Source organism: Phaenicophaeus curvirostris, chromosome 3, assembly GCF_032191515.1.
Source record: "Phaenicophaeus curvirostris isolate KB17595 chromosome 3, BPBGC_Pcur_1.0, whole genome shotgun sequence".
In the NCBI taxonomy this organism is placed as follows: domain Eukaryota; kingdom Metazoa; phylum Chordata; class Aves; order Cuculiformes; family Cuculidae; genus Phaenicophaeus; species Phaenicophaeus curvirostris.
In genome coordinates this window covers 7,042,143-7,061,588 of record NC_091394.1, presented here as the reverse complement: position 1 = coordinate 7,061,588, position 19,446 = coordinate 7,042,143, and the positions used below count along the sequence as shown (strand labels likewise).

The 19,446-nt window shown below is 39.3% G+C and overlaps 1 protein-coding gene across 1 annotated transcript in view; it reads right to left on the bottom strand.

The window, feature by feature from the left end:
• Window positions 1–528: 528 nt before the first annotated feature.
• NR4A3 (nuclear receptor subfamily 4 group A member 3) overlaps window positions 529–19,446 on the bottom strand; it is a 29,646-nt gene continuing 10,728 nt past the window's right edge. Inside the window, exons 6-8 of the mRNA XM_069853305.1 lie at window positions 14,312–14,511; window positions 12,926–13,104; window positions 529–3,502 (exon numbers count right to left, since the gene is read on the bottom strand). Of these exons, the coding sequence (XP_069709406.1) occupies window positions 3,240–3,502; window positions 12,926–13,104; window positions 14,312–14,511 (642 nt within the window). The 3' untranslated portion in view covers window positions 529–3,239. The remainder of the gene's footprint in view (window positions 3,503–12,925; window positions 13,105–14,311; window positions 14,512–19,446) is intronic.

The window sequence follows — 19,446 nt, the reverse complement described above, 5'->3', positions numbered from 1 at the left end:
GGTAAGGAAAGGTACTAGATGCACATTTAAAGAAAATGCTGCAGGTGCCTGCAGGATCGATGTCTTACCAGGATTTACTGACACAAAGGGGCAGAGGATGTTCTCTTTCCAGCCAGACGTAGGTGCTATACGGGATCATGAGCCCTACAGCTTTCCCCTCCCTCCCTTGTGGCCATCATAATTTGTGAGTTAATTATAATCCCTTCCCAGCATGGAGAAGGAGGCAGGTAAGGGGCAGGTAGTCTCTCAGCTCTGGTCTCTTCAACCTCTGGACATCTGTGGTCCAGCTCTCAATATCTAATTGAGATTGTAGAGCCAGATACTGCAGGTCTTATTATATTTATGTAAAAGCTGTTTTAATCGAAAGACTAGCCATTAAATTGCCAGTGTTCTTAAGCATGCTTCACCAATTTTTCCACTTTTAAGACTCAAGTAGACAATTTTTTTAAATGTTTTATAAATGATAAAAAATTCACATCAGATTTTAACAGAATTAAGCATACTTATTCAACACACATGGGGCCTCTGAAAAAAATGTTATTCAATTTAATAATTTTAATTTACATTGTATATGTACAAGAGCATTTCTTTCAACCCACAGGTTAACACCACAAAAAAAAAAAGGAAAAAAACAAACCCCAAAGTACTGCGGTTAGCAGAGTGAAGAAATTCTTTAAACACTGTTGTCTGAAATAAAAGCAAGGCACTCTCCCTTAACACCTGATATATTCCTGAATTCTGCCTAGACAAAGGCATGTTCACACTGAGAGAGCTCTAAGGAAAGTAGTAGATTTATTCTGCATTAACTCTTTCTTTTACCACTGTGACCTGTCACTGGCTGTACTCTAGGATGAATCTGTGTATCGAAGTTGACGTGAAGGACAATTCCACAGATGATGGGATTTGGGAGAGTATCACAGTTAGGACTAGCTATGGAAGACTGGAGGACACCAGCTACATGAAATCTCACATGGGGCTCTAGACCTGCTACCTCCCACTCACATCCCACTTAATAAATAAACCTTGCTCAACAAAAACCCAATTTTACTGTACTATGCTGATTCACCCGAAAAGTCTTTGTAAGGGCCCACTCGCAAGAAGCGCCTGCAAGCCCTCATCTGGTTGGTGCTCAGCACCTGGCAGGATTCGTCCCTAGATAAAAGTCATTTTTCAAGGGACCTTGTGTCTTACACAAGGAGACAAAAGTAAACATACTTTTGGATTTTCTGTCTGTATGTTTTTGTATGCGCACATGTGTATGACTGTGTATATATATATACGTATATATATATATTTAGTATATACAAAAGCAAATTCAGTCAAAATATATTTGTCTTGCTGGTCAGGCTTGTTACAGCAACCTACAAGAAACATTAGCTTCTCTGATATTTACTTATGCTATTATGCTTGCACATAAGCTTAAAAGTCAATACAAAAAGCAATACTTTTCCAAATATTATCTGCAGGTAAACCGGAAATATTAACTATAGTGATTAGAAGTCTGTTTCCCTATTGACACTACTATAAATCTTGATATAAGAATAATTTTCTCATAAAAGCACATCCAAACATAGTAAGTGATAAAATACCAGATTACTATTTGAAAACCATACAGTGACTTGATATCTGGGTTATCCTTTGCAGCAATTAGGCAATTCATTTGGCATCTGTTTGATTGTATAATTTAATTTCCATATAAACAGCATAGTTTAAAAAAAGACAAAAGCTAGAATGTTTAAAGCTAACAAAAGATACAGTGACATCAGGTTGACATTCAAAAATTTCCTTAGCAAAATGACCAACAAAATTTTGACTTAATACAGTGCATATAAAGATTTTTTTAGAACTAAATTTTTAAATATTATTTGAATTTAGCAAAACATGAGCAAGATTTTAATATCAAAGTGCTAAACAGTACTGCCTTAGAAGTCACTGCAAATAAACTGTAAAATAACTCTGCTTGTGATTTGACAGGTATTTTATATACAAATGGTTAATAAAAAGACACGCGCACACACACGCACACATATATAGTTATATACATATATATATACACACATTATATATATGTATATAGTTTTCCAACTGGTGTATCTGAGTCAGTGTGAACACCCCATTTTGTTATCATGTGTAACAGGGCTCCCATGAGCTGGCAGTCATTGCAATAAATACAGGCAAAGCCATTACAATATACCATGCATACAAACATTTATACAAATAAAGACACTATGCAACAAATTATTTCATATTAATATGGCATCAACAGTATAAACATACAAAAAGGAGTACGAACACGGAATGTTTAAACGCAGCTCACTATATCCTTCCTAGCACTTACATTCATACTATTTTACAAGACTTGCTTGTTCTTGAAAACCATCTTCTGTCCGTTTACTAACTAGTCACTTAGGTTAGAAGTCCAAAACTGAACTATCCCTGATGCTGACCCTGTATGCTCCTATCACCACTTACTTGGATTTCCTTAGCTAAGGAACAACTGAGCCACAATTGCTCCCGTGTCTTCCACATACATTTGTCAAGAAGTCGCGCTACATGGAATCAAGTTTGGAAAACTCTGTCAGGTAAGTTAGTGCATGTAATTTTTCTCACTCGATTTCTTCTGTCTGTTTTCATAGTAAAATAAATTAGTTAATAAACAAGACTTAGTAAGACAGCACTTTAAAAAATTGCACTTGAACATGGGAGCTAACAGCCATTGTCATTTTGCTATATTTGATTTGTATGAAATGTTCAATTGAATGTACTTTGCTAAAAAAGTGAATTTTTGTTTAGATTGTGCTGATGTATGTGCCCTTAATGCAGGAAGTATGCTAAAGGTACCCTCACAAAACACATACCGCCCTGGCAAACAACAATTCGCTGTTCTTGTTTTCAAACACAGCCTCTACAATTTTATTCCTCATATACCGTGAGGTGTTAAACAACAGATTTAAAACAGTCATGTTAACTTTTTACTGCTGCTGGGATAGCATTGTCCAAAAGTGCCATATTAGCCATTTGAAAAAACCCAAATCACACAAAAGAAAACAAAGAACACAACCCCAAACCAGTAAGCCAGTAAGTTTCAGGCCTCAGGTTGTAAGGACAAAGCGCCAGAAAAGACCTCGTTTTAGACCTGGAGCTGCTTTTCTGTTAAGTGAGGGCAGAAATGTTAGCTGTAAGTCACGTTCCATTTGCCTGCTCTGGTGGGCATTTGCCTTTCAGGAGGGTGGTTTGACTCAGAAAGGTAAGGTGTCCAGAAACAGCCTATCGATAATGGAAGGGGCTGGCACCAAATCTTCCAGTTTCAGGTAAAAGATGCGCTGCAGTCCCAGTGTGCAGAGAGAACGCAAGTCAGCCAGAACACCCAGCACCTTCGGCTCTGCAGACTCGAGCGGTTGTCCTTTGTTTTGGCAACTGAAAGTTAAGTGATCTTTCAAACTGCTTGTGATCTTGTTGCATAGCTCTTCCACTTTCTTTGGTTCTTTTAATCCATGTCGTTCTGCAAAGCCAGAGAAAAGACACACATCAGTGTACCTACCAACAACTGAAAGAACTCGTTTTCTTCGGTATAACCCAAATCCGTACTCTGGTACTCAAAGCAAAAAATGCTTTGAAAGTGTAAAATTTCTCAGAGCAGTTGGGGTTATACGATGCCAGTAAACCTTTCTGCCACAGAAATTAAGAGATGGCAACCCCCTCTTCTCTTTAGTTGCTAAAGCTGGCATCAGAGACGCTCAATTATGATTGAAATTCTAGTACAAGGAGTCCAAGCATCCTGCGTATCTCACATAATTTTCATGATACGTGACAGAATTAATTGGGTGATTTTCCAGCAAAACTATCACAGGAGGTGTTTTGGAGATTTCCGTGCTTCCCCACCAGTTGTGAATGCTCAATAACTATGGCAACCATTATTTATTCAGTGAATTCAAGTGGCGATCGATATCCTTAGCCAGCTCCATCAGCGCTGGGCCTAGAATTCCACCAGGAATTTTCAGACACTCTTATAAGAAACTAAAGGCACCTTACTACCCTTTGTTATTTTGATCAGCTGCTGCTTTTTAGTTTATTCATCTTTAAAAGGTCTAAGATAAAAGAAGCCTGAAAGTTAACTATTCTGCTTTGAGTGAGCAATGCCTAAAGTGAGAAGGGAGCTGTGCTACCCACTGCTGATACCTCAGCATTCCTGAAAGGACAGAAAGCTGGGGTTTGACCCCCTCCAAAAAGCCTTTCAAAATGCTACAACCGTGTGAACCGCATCCACAGTTCTTTAAGCATAAGCAGAATGAACCAGATCTGTGATTCATTAAAAGCAGTCTCTTTACTGGTATATGAAGAAAGAAAATTTTGTGCTGTTTGCTATCAAGACTTAGTGGATAAATTCATATAACATTTCAGAACAAATCATTTGACGGTGTTTTCATTTGCCTTTGAAATTCACAGGCAAGGAAGAACTCGCTTAACAGCAAAGTCATTCTCATTTACACACTAAGAGTAATACCGGATAGGGCAGCGTAAGAAAATACAGGTTAAATTAATTTTAACCAACTAGATACAAAAGCAGTGACAGTAGAGGACAAGGAGTGACTAATTGTGGCAGATTTCACGTCTGATGCATTTGAGTTGTCTGCCTCCCCTGGCATCCTGCCCCATCCCTGGCAGCCACGTGCCATATTCTGCCCATCACGCCCAAGCCTTGTTCCTCTGCTCTGGGAGAAGCGGGTAATAGATACTTTCTCTGTCCATCCCCTAGCGAACAGTGGAAAGAGCACAGTCTTCTTTATTTCCAGAAGCAGGCATAATGTCTGTGCAAGAAGCCGGGCACGTGTATATAAAGTCCTTGCTGCTCCCCTTGCCTCCTGCTTTGGCTAGATGTTCTTGACAAACCAATACAACAGATGGAATTCAATGAAGGCAGTTGGAAATGTAAAGGTCTGATTTTCCACTGATATTCACCCATTTTACAGCTTTTTTCAGCTTTATTTACTTAGGCAGAGGGAGCTCCTGAAGAACACTAGTTTGGGATCAGAATCAGAGATGTGCAGCCATGAACATCTCTAGTCAGAAGTGATTGTGCTCTATCATTTAAGCACCACCAGTCTGCCCTGTTGCTTCAGAGCAACGCTCATCCAAGCAGTAACATCTGCTTCAGACATCTTTATCACCTTGCAGGAATTAAAAACCCTAGGTATTCTAAATGCCTTGTTTACGTTAAAACACGAGAAGTCAATGAATATTTAAAGCCTTTCCAGTAAATGGTGTATAGTCTAATTATGTAAGCCTTAACTACACAGGTCACTGAGAGTAAATACTTAGGCAGATTCTGCCATTAAAAATCTTGGCAGATAAATATTTTATACAGATTTAAAAAGCTGTAGGGCTTTTTTTTAACCACTAGCCCACTGAGAGAATCGGCAGGACATTAAATTAATCTTGCGGTCTTTGAAGAGTTCCCATCTTTTAATCTGTGTTGAGGTTGTCTCCTCGCTGTGTAAGTGAAGGTATCTTTATAGACTCAGGAAGGAGAAATACTAGAATGGATGCAAAAGCTGACTACAAATTAGCAGAGCACATTTTTAAACCAGTGCCTCAGTAGGTGTGCACCTTGCTGCAGAGTACGGAAAACTATCTCTGGCTCTGGAGTATACAGCCACATGGTTAAATTTCCAGTCAGAACTAAGCAGTCTTTGTCTCACACTGACAAGTTCAGAAGGTTTCATGAACAAATTGATGCAAAATACAACACATGCACAGATTATAATATTAGTAGCCTTACTTTAAATAATAAAATAATGGAAATTCAGAATGATTAGATATTCTGCCCTTAAGTCATTCTACAGTGCTATAATATTAAAATAGTCTCTCTTACAAACCAGACTGTCCTCTCCTGCTTGAATTGCCATACAATGGCCTTTGCCGCTAGCAAATCTCTTCAAAAGTAATTTCTCACACCTCAAACTGCCTCACTGGAAGAAAGGCTTTTCTGGCTTCAACTCCTAAGTCATCCCTTGTAGACCCATCGAAAGTCAGAGCCATCTACGTGGAAGCCCTTTTGCTAGTAAGGGGCATTGCATGCACTGGCCATTTGGTCTAATTTTCTAAAAGATTTATATTTAATATTTAGTGTTCAAATAGCAGGAACCACATTTTCTTGACTTTTCCACAGAACTGGTCTCATTTGGGCAAAGAAAAACCCACAGCCTTTCTCACTCAACCTTAAACCTTAAGCCTAAGCACAAGGCACCTGTGGTGAGCGTCTGCGCTGGCGCTCAAGCTGATATCCTCTAATCATTTGTTGTCTTCCACAGGATGTTCTTATCCACAGCCAAGATTTATCCCAAGAAGGACAGCTAGTCAAAACCAATAGATTTTCTCTAACTGATTGAGAAGGTGTGTAAATATTATTGTATTCAGACTTTCTTATAATGATAATTAAAAAGGCACCAAGTAAAGTGAATATAGGATTTCTCAGCCTTGTGTTTTAGGATACCATTGATTTTTGTAAGAAAAATGGTGATTTAGGGCAAAGATGCTCTCCATAAGCCTGTCAAAATGATTCATTGGAAGTCTTGCCTCTAAAGCTCTGCAAACTTAGCAACTGAACCTGGCAAACTGAACACAGCAAGTTTTTTACACCTTTCTCCTTTTCCCAGGAATGTCAATGCAATTTTATGCTATAATTACACTGATCAGCAACCACTTGATAGCAAGAAAGTAAATTAGCAGGAAAAACTGTCATCAGGTGTGCTAGTCCTTCTTTCCATAATCTCTAACATGGGATAGACTGAGTGCTGCCTTTATGAGAAACATCTCTCAAAGAGTGCAAGTACTTCAAAGACCTTGAGTATCTCAAAAGACCCTTGAGCTCTGGGCTCTGTATCAGGGTGATCACTTTTAACCTTAATTTATTGTGAGGTGTCAGTCCAATCAGAAAAGCAAAAGATCTGTGTTGCAGACTTAAAGTAGGTCTCGTTTGTCTTGGTTTCAATATAGTTATCCGGTTTTCTCTTCTCCCTTCACAGTCCTCTTCCCCTTCTATAACTCAAATAAACGTGAGGCTCTGTCGCCTACAGCCTTCTGCTTGTCTCGTGCACACCCTGTTATGCAGAGACTGCAACTCAGTCTCCTTTCCTGTTGCCTTCTGGCCCTGCCTGACCTTCAGCCACTTCACAAGGGTGCCCAAGCGAGGAGCATGGACTTCTCAAGCTCCTAACATCAGTGGAAGGGTGGGAATTTTTGGAAGATGATCATGATTTTAGGTGGATGAATCATATCCTGAAGGTGCCCTATAATCTCCATCAGCTCTGCAAGGTACCAAAAGTCAGATAAGCTGAATGACCACAGCGAACATCACGGTTTGCTCCATCCTTTAAGAAAACCACAATGTAGCACAGAAACTACCAGTTGCTGTAGGAGAGAAGAGTTCTTGCCTTAGCAAAAGGGTGGGAGGGGAGAAGCAGGAGTGAGTACTTCACTTCAACGCTGACAATATTTCCCTCAGCAAAGTGGCAGGGGGAAGACAGACAATGCAATCTGGAGGGTTGGGGTTTTTTTTGCTTAACTGGCTCTCCTACACTCCTCCAGTCTGCCACCTGCTCGTATGTAGACCCAGCACATGAAGCACCCACTCCAGAGGATCCTGGCAACAGGACTGAAGGATATTTGCTGCTGAAGAGTAGGTGAGCCTCCCTTCCATAGGGAAGTTGGACAAACTCATCTTCAGAAAAGAAGTGCAGCACCCAGACACTTCTTAACCAGACCAGACTCCTTACTATTTCTTAGCATGACTGATGGTGCTGAAACTTGTGTTTGCAAACTGGAACAGAAAGCCCAACAGCAGGAAAACAAACACAAACTCATAATTAATTGAAACCTCACAATATTCTTCAGTGCTCTGGTACCAGTCTAACAAAGCATTAAAGTTGTGAATAAGTCCAATATATACAGCGGCTCTGGGCTGGTGTGTAATACACTTAAAATAAAACATATGCTGAAAGAGCTTGGCTGAACGAGGGCTAGAACGCTCTGTGCTCAGCAGCATCCCACTGGCAGTGTCCAGTGGGCAAAACAATAATATTTTGATGTGGACAGAGAAAGGAAGAAGCAGAGGGGAAAGGAGAAATGACAAGAGGGAGGGAGAGACAAAAACACTAGCAGTTTTAAAGCAGGCAGGGCTTCAAGGCTAAATTAGAGTGTGCCCTTGAGACGATCTGCATTGGGGTCTCAATCTGTATATTCTGACACTGTTAGAAAAAACTCAATGCAGAGCATTACAAATGATCTTTTGGGAAGTTAAGGAAGCATTTTCAAGAACAGGCTGAGCCAATAGCTGGTCTACTCTGCAAAGGTTCATCATCAACATTACCCAGTTCAGCATAGAGTGCTTGTGCAGCAACACTAAACTGATAGGAATCACCCATGTGGAACAAAGGACAGAACTTATCCCAAGATGACCAGCATTTTATTTCCATACTGGTGCTTTTCTTTAGCTCATTAGATCCTACATCCCAACAGAGCGAGTGATCCAAAGAAAAGAAGAGGACAAAACGCATTTCTTGCTTTCATAGGGATGTGGGGATGAGTGTCATGCGTTGTTTCCTAACTATTTTCTTCTGGCTGATGCTTAGAGCATCGCTGATGTTCTCTAGAGGAAGTTGTGTCCAGCCCTTCTTAACCAACTGAAGGAGGTAAAAAAAGAGAAGAGAGACAGAGAGAGGAAGATCCTAAAGGACTATCTTAAAGAAAAAAAGATGCGTTTGGGCAAAAGTTAACTGTTTGCAAGCCACCCACAATAAACAACACACCACTTCTTTTACTCTGGGTGCTCTTTCAAGCTGATATCCTATCTGAAAGGACTTGAAAACTCAGCAGCAATCCGACATGATGGTTTTCCTTCTGGAAAACATACTGCAAATTCCCAGGAAACATAAAATAAACAGAAAAAGCACAAATATATGGACTTTCTCATGGATTGTACAAAGCAAAATATTACAAAATCTTTTCCTGTTTATTTTACGCTGTGTATTACTCAAAGCAAGCAATGAATTAGCAAGCATTGTGATACTCACTAAGTCTCCTGCCCTTTTCTTCAAAATTACTGAAGAGAATGAATAATCACATATGCCTATAACCACGCATCCTATGCCGGGTTCTGCAGCTGTGGTTGAAATAGGACGTGGAGCTTTGGAGCTTCAGATAAGTTAGCAGGGTTAGTTAGAGGGCACTGGAACTACTGGGGTTATTACTGGGAGCTGACTTGACATCCCAAAACGAGAGAACAGCCTTCAGTATCTTGGGACAATGGGAAGAGCAGAATGTCTTTTAGTCTCCAACACTAATTTTTGCATTTATTCCCTCTTCCTTCACTGGGAGAGAGACCTTAATTCTCTCTGTCACTCTCGCCGAACAGAAAGAAAACATGTGTAAGAGAGTAACAACTTCTTACTCTTCTTCAGCAATACTGCCAATGACTAGAGGGTTTGTTTCCAAAGAGCATGTCTTTGGGCTACAGAGCACACTCATGAAATCAAGAAGAACAAACAGATTGTTATTTCCAGGATTGTTTTCCTTTAACTGGAGAGACAATTCTTGAATTTGGCGCTACCTAAGAAACCACATATACAGCATCAAAACAATCTATAACTATTATAGAACACTAGGTTGTTGCCTTTTTTTTTTTTTTTCTTGTTTGAACCATCAAGTCATGCAAAGTTGACAAATGCAAAATAAGAACTGGAGCAATTTGTGTAATAATGAAGAAAATTTTGCTCAATTCAGAATTTCAGGTTTGCAATGTCGCTAATAAAAGCGAACAGCTAGATTCACAAAACAGAGCTTTCCAGCCTCTTCTGCTCCTGCAATGACATGGATATCCATCTGGGACATGGGAGATTCAGGGTCAGATTCTCTTCCTGTTGGAATCAGACCAGGGACTGGGCCTTGGGGGTCCCTCTGAGCTTATCCTCAAATAATCAGACGTAACAGCCAGTCTGCAGCCCGTGAAATATGTCAAATAGCCACAACACAAAAAGAACAGTGATACTCAATAGCCATATATCCTGTGTTCCTGGAAAAGGTCATTCTCTCTTGCTCTGACTCACAAAAAATGGCTTGAAAAAGAGTTTGCTAACCATCCATTTCCTCCAACATTCCACTTCAGGAGAGAAGAATCCCTTCTCCAGAAACAAAGAATAGTACCTAAAACATCCACCTAACCCTAGCCAAACCTCAAAACAATGCTTAAAATTGCTCAGCAGATTTCCGATTTCCAAAGTTTACCTTTATCATTTTTTCTCTTTTGGTGGCACTAGCTGAAAACCAGCACATGGCTTGTCTTGCTCAAACTGTAGGGATAAGACAAGAAGCCATTTCTCATGGGATGCCACGTGAGAAGCAAATCTCAGGGCTTTGCTGAATATAAAATGTCAATATACTATCACTGAGAAAGTCTGAAAAGATTTCTGTCCATCAGCATTTTGTGCTGTAGTGCTGTCTTAGCCATAATTACCCCATTTCCTCTTCCAGTTTTTTTAAATATTGTTCAACATTATACAATTCTATCCATTTTCAGGTGACCAGCTTTCTGGCAGAGGTCCCTAAGCTAGCTAGCTGCCCTTGGAGATCCGAAACCTGTGAATATAAATCACTAGACACGGGAGCTTCAGTCTAATTTAGATCGCATGAAAGCGTACTCTGCCCTTACGGCCGAATTAGCAGAGATATACTGGCCTTATAAAATAAAAGAAGCAGAAAACTACAGTAATTTTAGGCACCATGTCATACAGGTGAGAAAAATCAAGAATAGTTGGACAAATACAGACAATCTTAAAGCTTTTATGGACAGAAACAGTGTTCTTTTAAAGGCAATGGTCACTTTCATTTGTTTAGAAACTTTGGGAAGACGTGCACAATGTAACCAACTCCTGAAAGGATTAATATCAAGGAAAGGAAGAAATGTGGGGCATTTTCAACTCAAAGCTTTTTCTGTTAAGTAACTTAGGGTGACCTGGGACAGACGCTGGACAACTTTGACTCTTTATGCCAAACACAAGTAAACGCTGCCGAATTGAACAAAGAATTATCACAATAAAACAGGGCATGGGTTTGTAAGGAGAATAACCTTTCTTCCTATACAATAGCTTTTACTATATTCACTTAGAGAGCTTGCTGGGGATCCTGTTAATTTACCTGCATCCCATCCAGTCTGCAGGAAAATAATCAAGAACAAGCTATCTGTGTCTATCTGAAAAGGTTATGTCTAATATACAGTAAATAATCTAAATCAATGATATGTGCTCTGTATAGATGAGCATATATGCCTGTATGTAAATATATATGGAGAGAGAGACAGCACTTGTCCTTGATTTATAGATATTTAAATGCACACAGATACATATCTTCATTGTATATGTATATAGGTATGTATATACATACACATATATATGTATTAATAATAAGTATGCATATACATGTGTCAGTGGATGTTTACACACAGGAGTAAAAAAAAATAAGTTGGAAATGTTAATTGTCACTTTAATATCTCACACAAAGCAACTCCAACGAGTTATTCTGGACTTAAAAGTTTTATGAAAGTAACTAGAATATTGACCTTAAAGTACCCTTTCCAACTGCAGAAAAACTGAACAGAAATAAATGAAGAAACTGAAAATACTTTTCTTAAGAAACAGTTACACATACACACTCAGCTTTCACCAAAATGCAGGAAGAAAGCATATGGTGCAAACTCTGAAGCCAAAATGTTGGCCCCATACGTTGGCCCCATGTCAGTGGGAACTGGCCTATTTTAGTTTTTATATTTGCCATTGAGCATTTTATCTCAGTGTTTCCCTAGCATCATCTCATCTTAGATAAAACGAAGTACGCGGCTGATGCTGTTGAGGCCACTGCCTGCAAACTGGTGAACGCTTGAAACACAGAAGGAAATCAATATCCATCTCAGTGAAGCTTATAGCATCCCTGGGAAGATCCAGCTCAAGGCATGCTGAAGCCCTGTCTCACACTGACAACACAGTTGTCTCTTTATACTACCAGCTTTTCTGAAATGATTGTGAGGCTCTCTGTAGAGATGACTGCTGCTCTGACTTCTGCTGTATGGCTGTCAGACATCCTTACTCCCCACCCTTCCTGCTCCCATCAGCCATGCCTCTTCAATTGCAAGAAGCCCAAGGTGTGTGCTGCGTCCTTGAAGGGGCTTTATTGCTTCAGGAATGAGAAAATCACACTCTCTAAGGTTACGATCCCCAGTTTGTACACACTGGCCAGATTCAGCAGATTCTGACATCAGTTTCCTGCTGTTCACCCCACCAGGCAGAAGGGGTGATATGGCCACATACACACACAAAAGGTTCTGTACTACTGCAGAAGAGGATTTTTTTTCTTACTATTCTGCATTTTTATTTCTCAAAAAAGCAATACACCGAATACCTATAGTAGCTTGGCTACCAAAAGCAGCCTGCCTGCATTCAGGAAGCACTCCTTCTGGTCTAGCTATATTGCTGATGAGCTATATTAGCCGTACAGCCTCTAGCTCTCAAGCCACCTTGATATTAGCATTCCTACACAGAAGACCTACTTCTGGTCATTTCATTAGGCTTTTCTGGAAATTCTGCAAGAATTTTGAACATTTCTGTAGAAGCTTCACAATCTGCTTGGAAGTGGTGTGCTTTTTAGAGGCTGTTTCAAGAAAACAATGGTACCATGAAGAAACAGAGATACGTTACATTTTAATAGGGGTATCCAATAGCCTAATGTTTGCCCAAAATTTCACTGTGGTCATTCCAATGCTTAAAACATCATACTCACTTTCCTGTGAATATAGCTAAGTTAACGGAAATTGCTTGAATCTACACATTAAAGCAAAGCACGAGACTCCGAAGCTTTCTATTACCAAAGGAGCACTTACCTGTAATCATAGTTAGAGCTGATAAACTTGCTAAGGCTGGGATATCAAGGTTAAGGCTCTTTAAGTTTAAGGAAAAGTCTTTAATAGAGTCGAGCCACTCCCCAAATCCACGAAGGCACTGAAGTCTATGAAGCACGAGTCCATTGCAGAATACAAACTTATCCTCAGCAGTATCAGACCTCGAATAAAAATAATTGAAAAAATTATAAATGCGTCTTCTACTTTACAGCAAAACGCATAACTCGTATTGAAGTGTCTGTCATTTAAAATCCAAGGCATATTATCCTGAGACATATGTGGGCATTCACGTTTGACAATATGCTTCTCCCTTGGGGCCAAAGTACAATAAACAAGCTTCTATGATTGCTTACTTGGTAGAGTTATAAGCCTGAGGTTAGCTGTAGCATGTGGTGTAGACTGTCTAATTAGTTAAGATTTTGGTCCTGCCCAAAGGCATAAACAGAGAAGACATTTTACATTAAATACTGTTATGTTTGAACCAAAGGAATACTAAGTGAGTGCATTTTGAAATAGAAAACTAACAAAAACCAGAGAAAGAAGCTCTCAGCATTTATTTAGCCTCATCTGCATTTTTCAGATTGTAAAAATCGATAAGGAAAAAACAATGGAAAATCCACACAATAATGTGCCACAATACACATAATATCATAAACTCTTTTATATGAAAACCTGTGTGTAAGAGAGATATTACAGTCAAGCTCTCCTCTCCTTCCCTTCCCCACTGCCAATATCCCTGTTAAAAAAAAGCATGCAAAGCTCATTTTCAACCTAAAGAAACAAGGACATAATTCAAATCACCAGTTTGGAATTTCTCCAGTCCCTGAAAGTGTTTTTGGTAAAGTGTCTTAACTAGTGTCAGACTGACAAATAGCACCTCACTCTATTAAACGACTTGGTATTAAGAAGAAAAACAATCTGAAAAGGATTTTAAAGCTTCTTCATCCCTTTCAAAAACAGATGACAAAGATGTGCATGCACAAAAGAAGGGGTGAAAGGAAAAAGGTTTCATACTGAAGGTGCTTTTTGGTAGTTTTTGCTGTTAAGTATGAAGCAAACTTGCTCAAATATAATCTGGCGATCAATTTTGATTACTATGGAAGAAGAGGATGGGGTATAAAAAATAAAAAGAAGCACATTAGCAAGACCTATGCTCTCTTTTTAAATCTCTTGACTTTTTACACAACTTTCCTGTTGTGTAAAACAAATTAAACAGCATGTCCTTTGGATGCAGATACTGCTGATGTTTTGTGGGGGATTTTTGGTACAATTGACAATGTTCAAAGACAGCGCCATATTCATTCCTTAAAAATACTTAGATGGATGATTTTTCACATCAGCTGAAGAGGAAACGAAATAAATAGTTACCTGATGGAGAGTCTTAGTACAAACAGCTCCAAAAAAGCTGATTCTATGAGTAATGTCTGATCTTCTTTTGGGAGGTCAGTAAATCCTGGGATTTTTTCTGCCCAGCCTCTAGTTATGTCAATGGAGGCAGTCAGAAGATTATAGAACTGTTGTACATGTTCTGCATCTGTGCCTGCAGCAGCCTGATCAGTGGAACAGTACTAAAATGAAAGCCACAGAAAGCAACGTTACATGCATTTAAGGGCATTCTGTGAAACATATGACACGACTTGCCCGACAACATTTCCTTCTGTGGCCAAGCTGGTATTATTATCAAAGGCATAATAAGTAGGTTCACGTCTATCTACCTATTTGGCTACCTACAGGCATTTTGCTATTCAGATGTATATTGCAAAATGATTTCTGCATGTTTAGAAATGATTAAAAATTTATAGATAAAATATAATATCACATTTTTACAAATAACTATATGCTATTAGTAAACAGAAACAGAAAACTGGTGGGTAGGATAATTTCCATCACAATAGAAGAGGAACACTATTTAACTTAGAACAATTAAACACTTTTCCCATTGATGAATTTGTCTCAGTATGTCCAAAATGCAGATTTCTTCCAAAACCTCTCAAACTGCATTTTATCTGACAGTGATAGAGACATGTAAGATAAATCATGTTTTATCTGACACGTGCAGCATCGCCTCATTTGAATACAGAATTGGTTCAAAGTAAAACAGCTGCCCCATATCACCTCTTATCCTTCAAATAGAAATATTTAAGTTTCAGGGGAACCTATTATCCTGCTTATGTGGCCATAACTCTTCCAGACAACAATTTGACAGGCTCAGCTTGCTCAGCTTCCCTGTGACCCTCTGACAGCTCCCTCCCTGCTGTCTTCTTCTTCCTCACCAGTGGATCCCTGTCTCCGCTGTCTCTCTCAGCAGAAAATACAACAGGAGTCTTTTTCTGGCTCCGTTCGATTCTGGGCTTGGAAAATGCTGCTGGTCTTTTGAGCAGGACCTGAATGATTTGGGATTTGTGGTAATAAGAACCTTGCCATAAGGCACCTGGTAGGTTATTTCTGGGAGAGACTTCATACCCACCCTGTCTCTGGGACTCAGCCAAGGGAAGGTTGAGGTGGTCTCTATGGCTGAAAGAAACGTACATGCCCTTTGGAAACAACTTTCCACACGCAGTTAGGGCTTGAGTCCAGCAACCTAAAGGTCTCCTTAGCAACTCCCCAAGCCAGAGTGGCAGCAGAAAGACTCACATCTCTTTCCTGGCAGCCTGGGCAGACCTTATTACAGGTGTTCGACTTGAGCTGCAGATATTATCCAAGTCACTAACTGCAACACAAAAGTCCCATCTGCGCAGGAAAGAAAGAAGGGGCAGCAAGCAGAATTTCTTGGATAGGTGTCCTGTTCTCTCTCGGTCTTAGTTGGAACTGATTGCTGATGGTAGGTAAGGGATGAAGGACACAGTGTCAGACTGACTGACTGAGAGGAGAATCCCAGCAATGCTGGAGACCTCCTGCTGTATTTGGGGTATCGGTGCTAGCCCTGAATGACTTTGTTCTGCTTACCCAACATTAACTCCACAAGTTTCTCATGGTAAGCTCCACCTCACATCCCTAGTCAGCTAGGGAAACATGTGTGATCCGTCTTACAAAGTTTACGTGGAGACAAATTCTGCCCCTGCAGAAGGATCCCGTGACAGTGAGGCTGGTAGAGGCCAAGCTACGGAGAGGGAGGGTGGGGAGCAGCAGTAGAAAAATCCGTATATATCATCAATTATGTGCTCAGTCCTCATCTGGATGGAGCAGCTCAGGATGCTCAAGCAGCATGATCTAACTGCCCCTGGCACTGGACTGCGGCAAGAGGCACTGGAGTGACCAGTGGGTAGAAAAAGACCATAAGCTTTTTCAAAGACCTTGCAAGTTCTGGACCCTCTTAAAATGAAGCTGTGGAGCAAGCCAAGGTAGCATACGTCTTGACTCTGGGAGATGTGCTCTGCTGCACGGGGGCAGACCTATGACTCCTTCTTTCTACCTGGGGAAGCCAAACAGGCTGATGGAAACTCCTCCCTCACCACAGGTACTGTTAAAGCAAGGCACATTCTTGATCCTTTGAGCAGTAAAGAGGAAGGAATAGAAAAGGAAAAGAAAAAAAGCTACCACCCTAAGTTCATTCTAAATATAACTCATCACAAGTCAGCGTAACTATGACAGGTATTAATTTGTTCCCAATATTTATAAAACATTCCCTTGGCAAAAGCAAGGCAAAGTTTTAACATTTTCTAACAAAGCCGAATGCTGCATTACGTCACAGAACTATGAATGTTACTGTACAGTATATCCCACATGGGACACTTCATCAAACTGAATGCATCTAAGAAACCTGTAATCTCTATTTGCTGTTGTAGTTTAGCCCATGAGACCATTTTTAGAAGAAAGGTAAACAATTATACGGAATTGTATAATTTTTAGCTGCTATAATATGTCACTACTTGCTACAAAGATCTAGCACTTACAAAGACTAGCTTAAATAAAATTTTATTTACTTGTAACAGACCTGTGAGTATATAAGTAGCCATAAACAATTTGTGTGGTTCTGTTTTACACATGAAAATCTGTGGGGTTTTCCACAATTATTTAGTTAAGAAGAGGTGATGTTTGACCTAACTTCTGACCAAGACAGCTGGTAAGCTGGTAAACCCCCATGATCAGGAGACCATGGTCCAGAAGAGCTCTGATCTGTGTTTCTTAACCTGCCCCGTGCAAACTGGAGGCATGCCAGGAGAAAGCCAGAAGACAAAGCTCTGCTTTACTCCCTTCGTCAGAGCTCCTTTGAGAATTAAATGAAAACTGACTGTTACTTGAGGAGGAGTGCACGTGTAGCAAGCAACATTAACTAGTACAGTGCAGCTGAAGAGATTCGCAAAGTCTGATGTCGGGGAGCCTGATAGCATGACCCAGCTCTACCCTTTGCGTGCTTTCATCAGACCTTCAACTGCTACAGCTGGAAAAATTTAACAGTAACTTCTCTGCACAGAGAAGAAGCTACGGGGACATGATTTAGTAGTAGACAGGTACAGTTGGAGTTCATGATCTCTAAGGTCTTTTTCAACCTAACGATTCCATGATTCTATGCTTGTTTTCAAAAGTCATGATATCTGCTTAATTTTTGGCCGGGGAAATGTGTGTGGGGGGGATTATCAGCTGAATGCTGTACTCTCCCTCCAAAAAGACAACACTTCTGTTTGAGTTGGTAGCTATTCCAGAAGAAAACGGACAGCAAGACATAGGGTCTGTGTCTCAGCTCACTTACTTAGAAGCATAAACTCGTGGAATTGTACCAGTAAAACAGGTGTAAGACCAGACTGCAGCCCTTGGCCTTTAAGGAGTTCATAAACCAAATTCTCTTCCTAGGAATCGCTTTTGGAAACCAAGTACCTAAATATACCATTGCCATGAACTGGTAAGTTAAAACCAGTGCTAAAATGAAAAGTAGCCATGTTCTGAACAGAACTGGATCCGATCTGTTTTGGTTTATAATGCACAGCTTGTGTAATATTTTTTTTGAGCTCGTTGTTTGGTTTTAGGTTTTTTTTTATGTATAGTGGTTTTTTTTGCAGGAAGGGGTACATGCTCCTCCCTGAAACTCTTATCAATACTTTCAAGACGGCCAAGATATTACGGCTTGTAAACATAAGACTGTGATAAACATGAAGATTGTGTCTGCACAAGTGTTAGGACTGACTACAAAGCCAGGTTTCCAGATCAACTCATTTGTGGTGCGCGGCAGGGTCACAGCCTAACTGAACATGCCATAAATTAGTCTTTACAGGCATAGAATTATTCTTCAAATGGCTTTTTTAGCATTGCAGTATGTTTACTGTACATTTCATTTAGTTAGTCTCAGTTTTTGCAGACCATTTGTTTCTGATCTCCCTTAACTTTTCAAAATAAGCATAAGGTTTATAAAAAACATAAGAACCTATTGATTTCTCTTAGCATTTTTTTGTCATTTCAGTACTGCTGAGCATAACAGATTATTATATATTTTACTGTCAAGAAAAACCTGGATATTAATATGTTCTAACAACAATCATACTTAATCTTTTAGCTACAAAGGCTAAATTAATTTATTGTCAATCATCTGCTTCCTGTAATGTCCAAGAGAATTGCTCAACAATTAGATCTATTTCATTACAAGAGAAATAATTACTGCATGAAAAAGAAAAAAGTAATATAAAAATAGAGTATTCATTCAGGTTTCTGTATATGCAAAAGATCTTTTTATCGCTACATAAATAAATACATAAGGTTAGGTGCTGCTTTCATGGCCTGGGTTATTAAACGCCTGTAATTCTGTGGAACCCAGCAGATTTCTGTCAAAGGGCACACCTCAGCATTTGCAGAATGACCCCCCTGAGACATTCTGGGTAAGTTAAATTACATGTAAATATGGCTTATGCCTTCTCCCCCTAAAAGGCTGTCAGATACTGAACAGCTAGATTCTTAATAATAATTTGGAAAATTACATGAATGTATACTTACAGAGTAGCTTGAAGGAAAGATGTTACACCATGCTTAAAATGGCTAAATTATATAATATGCAAGTATATTCTAAAACAAAATAACGTACTGTTTTTCATAATCACAACCAAATATGTTTTAGTATTAAATATTTCTTAGCAACAAGTGATAAATGGCCAATGCATATGTTGTTTGAGTACAATTATTTTTTTACAGTCTCAGACTTAATCTTTTTTCATTAAGGGGAAGGAATTTGTTTTTCCTTAGCTGTATTTTTTTCTTTTCCTATATCAACCTGTCTAAAAATGTATTTAAGAAGCCATTTCAATGCTGTATTTTAACAACTATATAAGTTTTCTAAGCTTTCAAAATATTCCATGAAGATTTAAATGGAGAATATGATACATGAAAGAACAAGGCTGCAAAAAGGTATAATCTCCGCTAAAGCTTTGCTGAGATAAATTTTTAGAAATTTTATTTCAAAAGGTTTGGTTTACAAATGTGAATTTTACTGAAGAAATATTTATGCTGAGGTCTCCAAAGCCAGACCCTGGTCCCATTTAAACAGAGGCAAAATTCCTATTTATTTCGATAGAAATGGT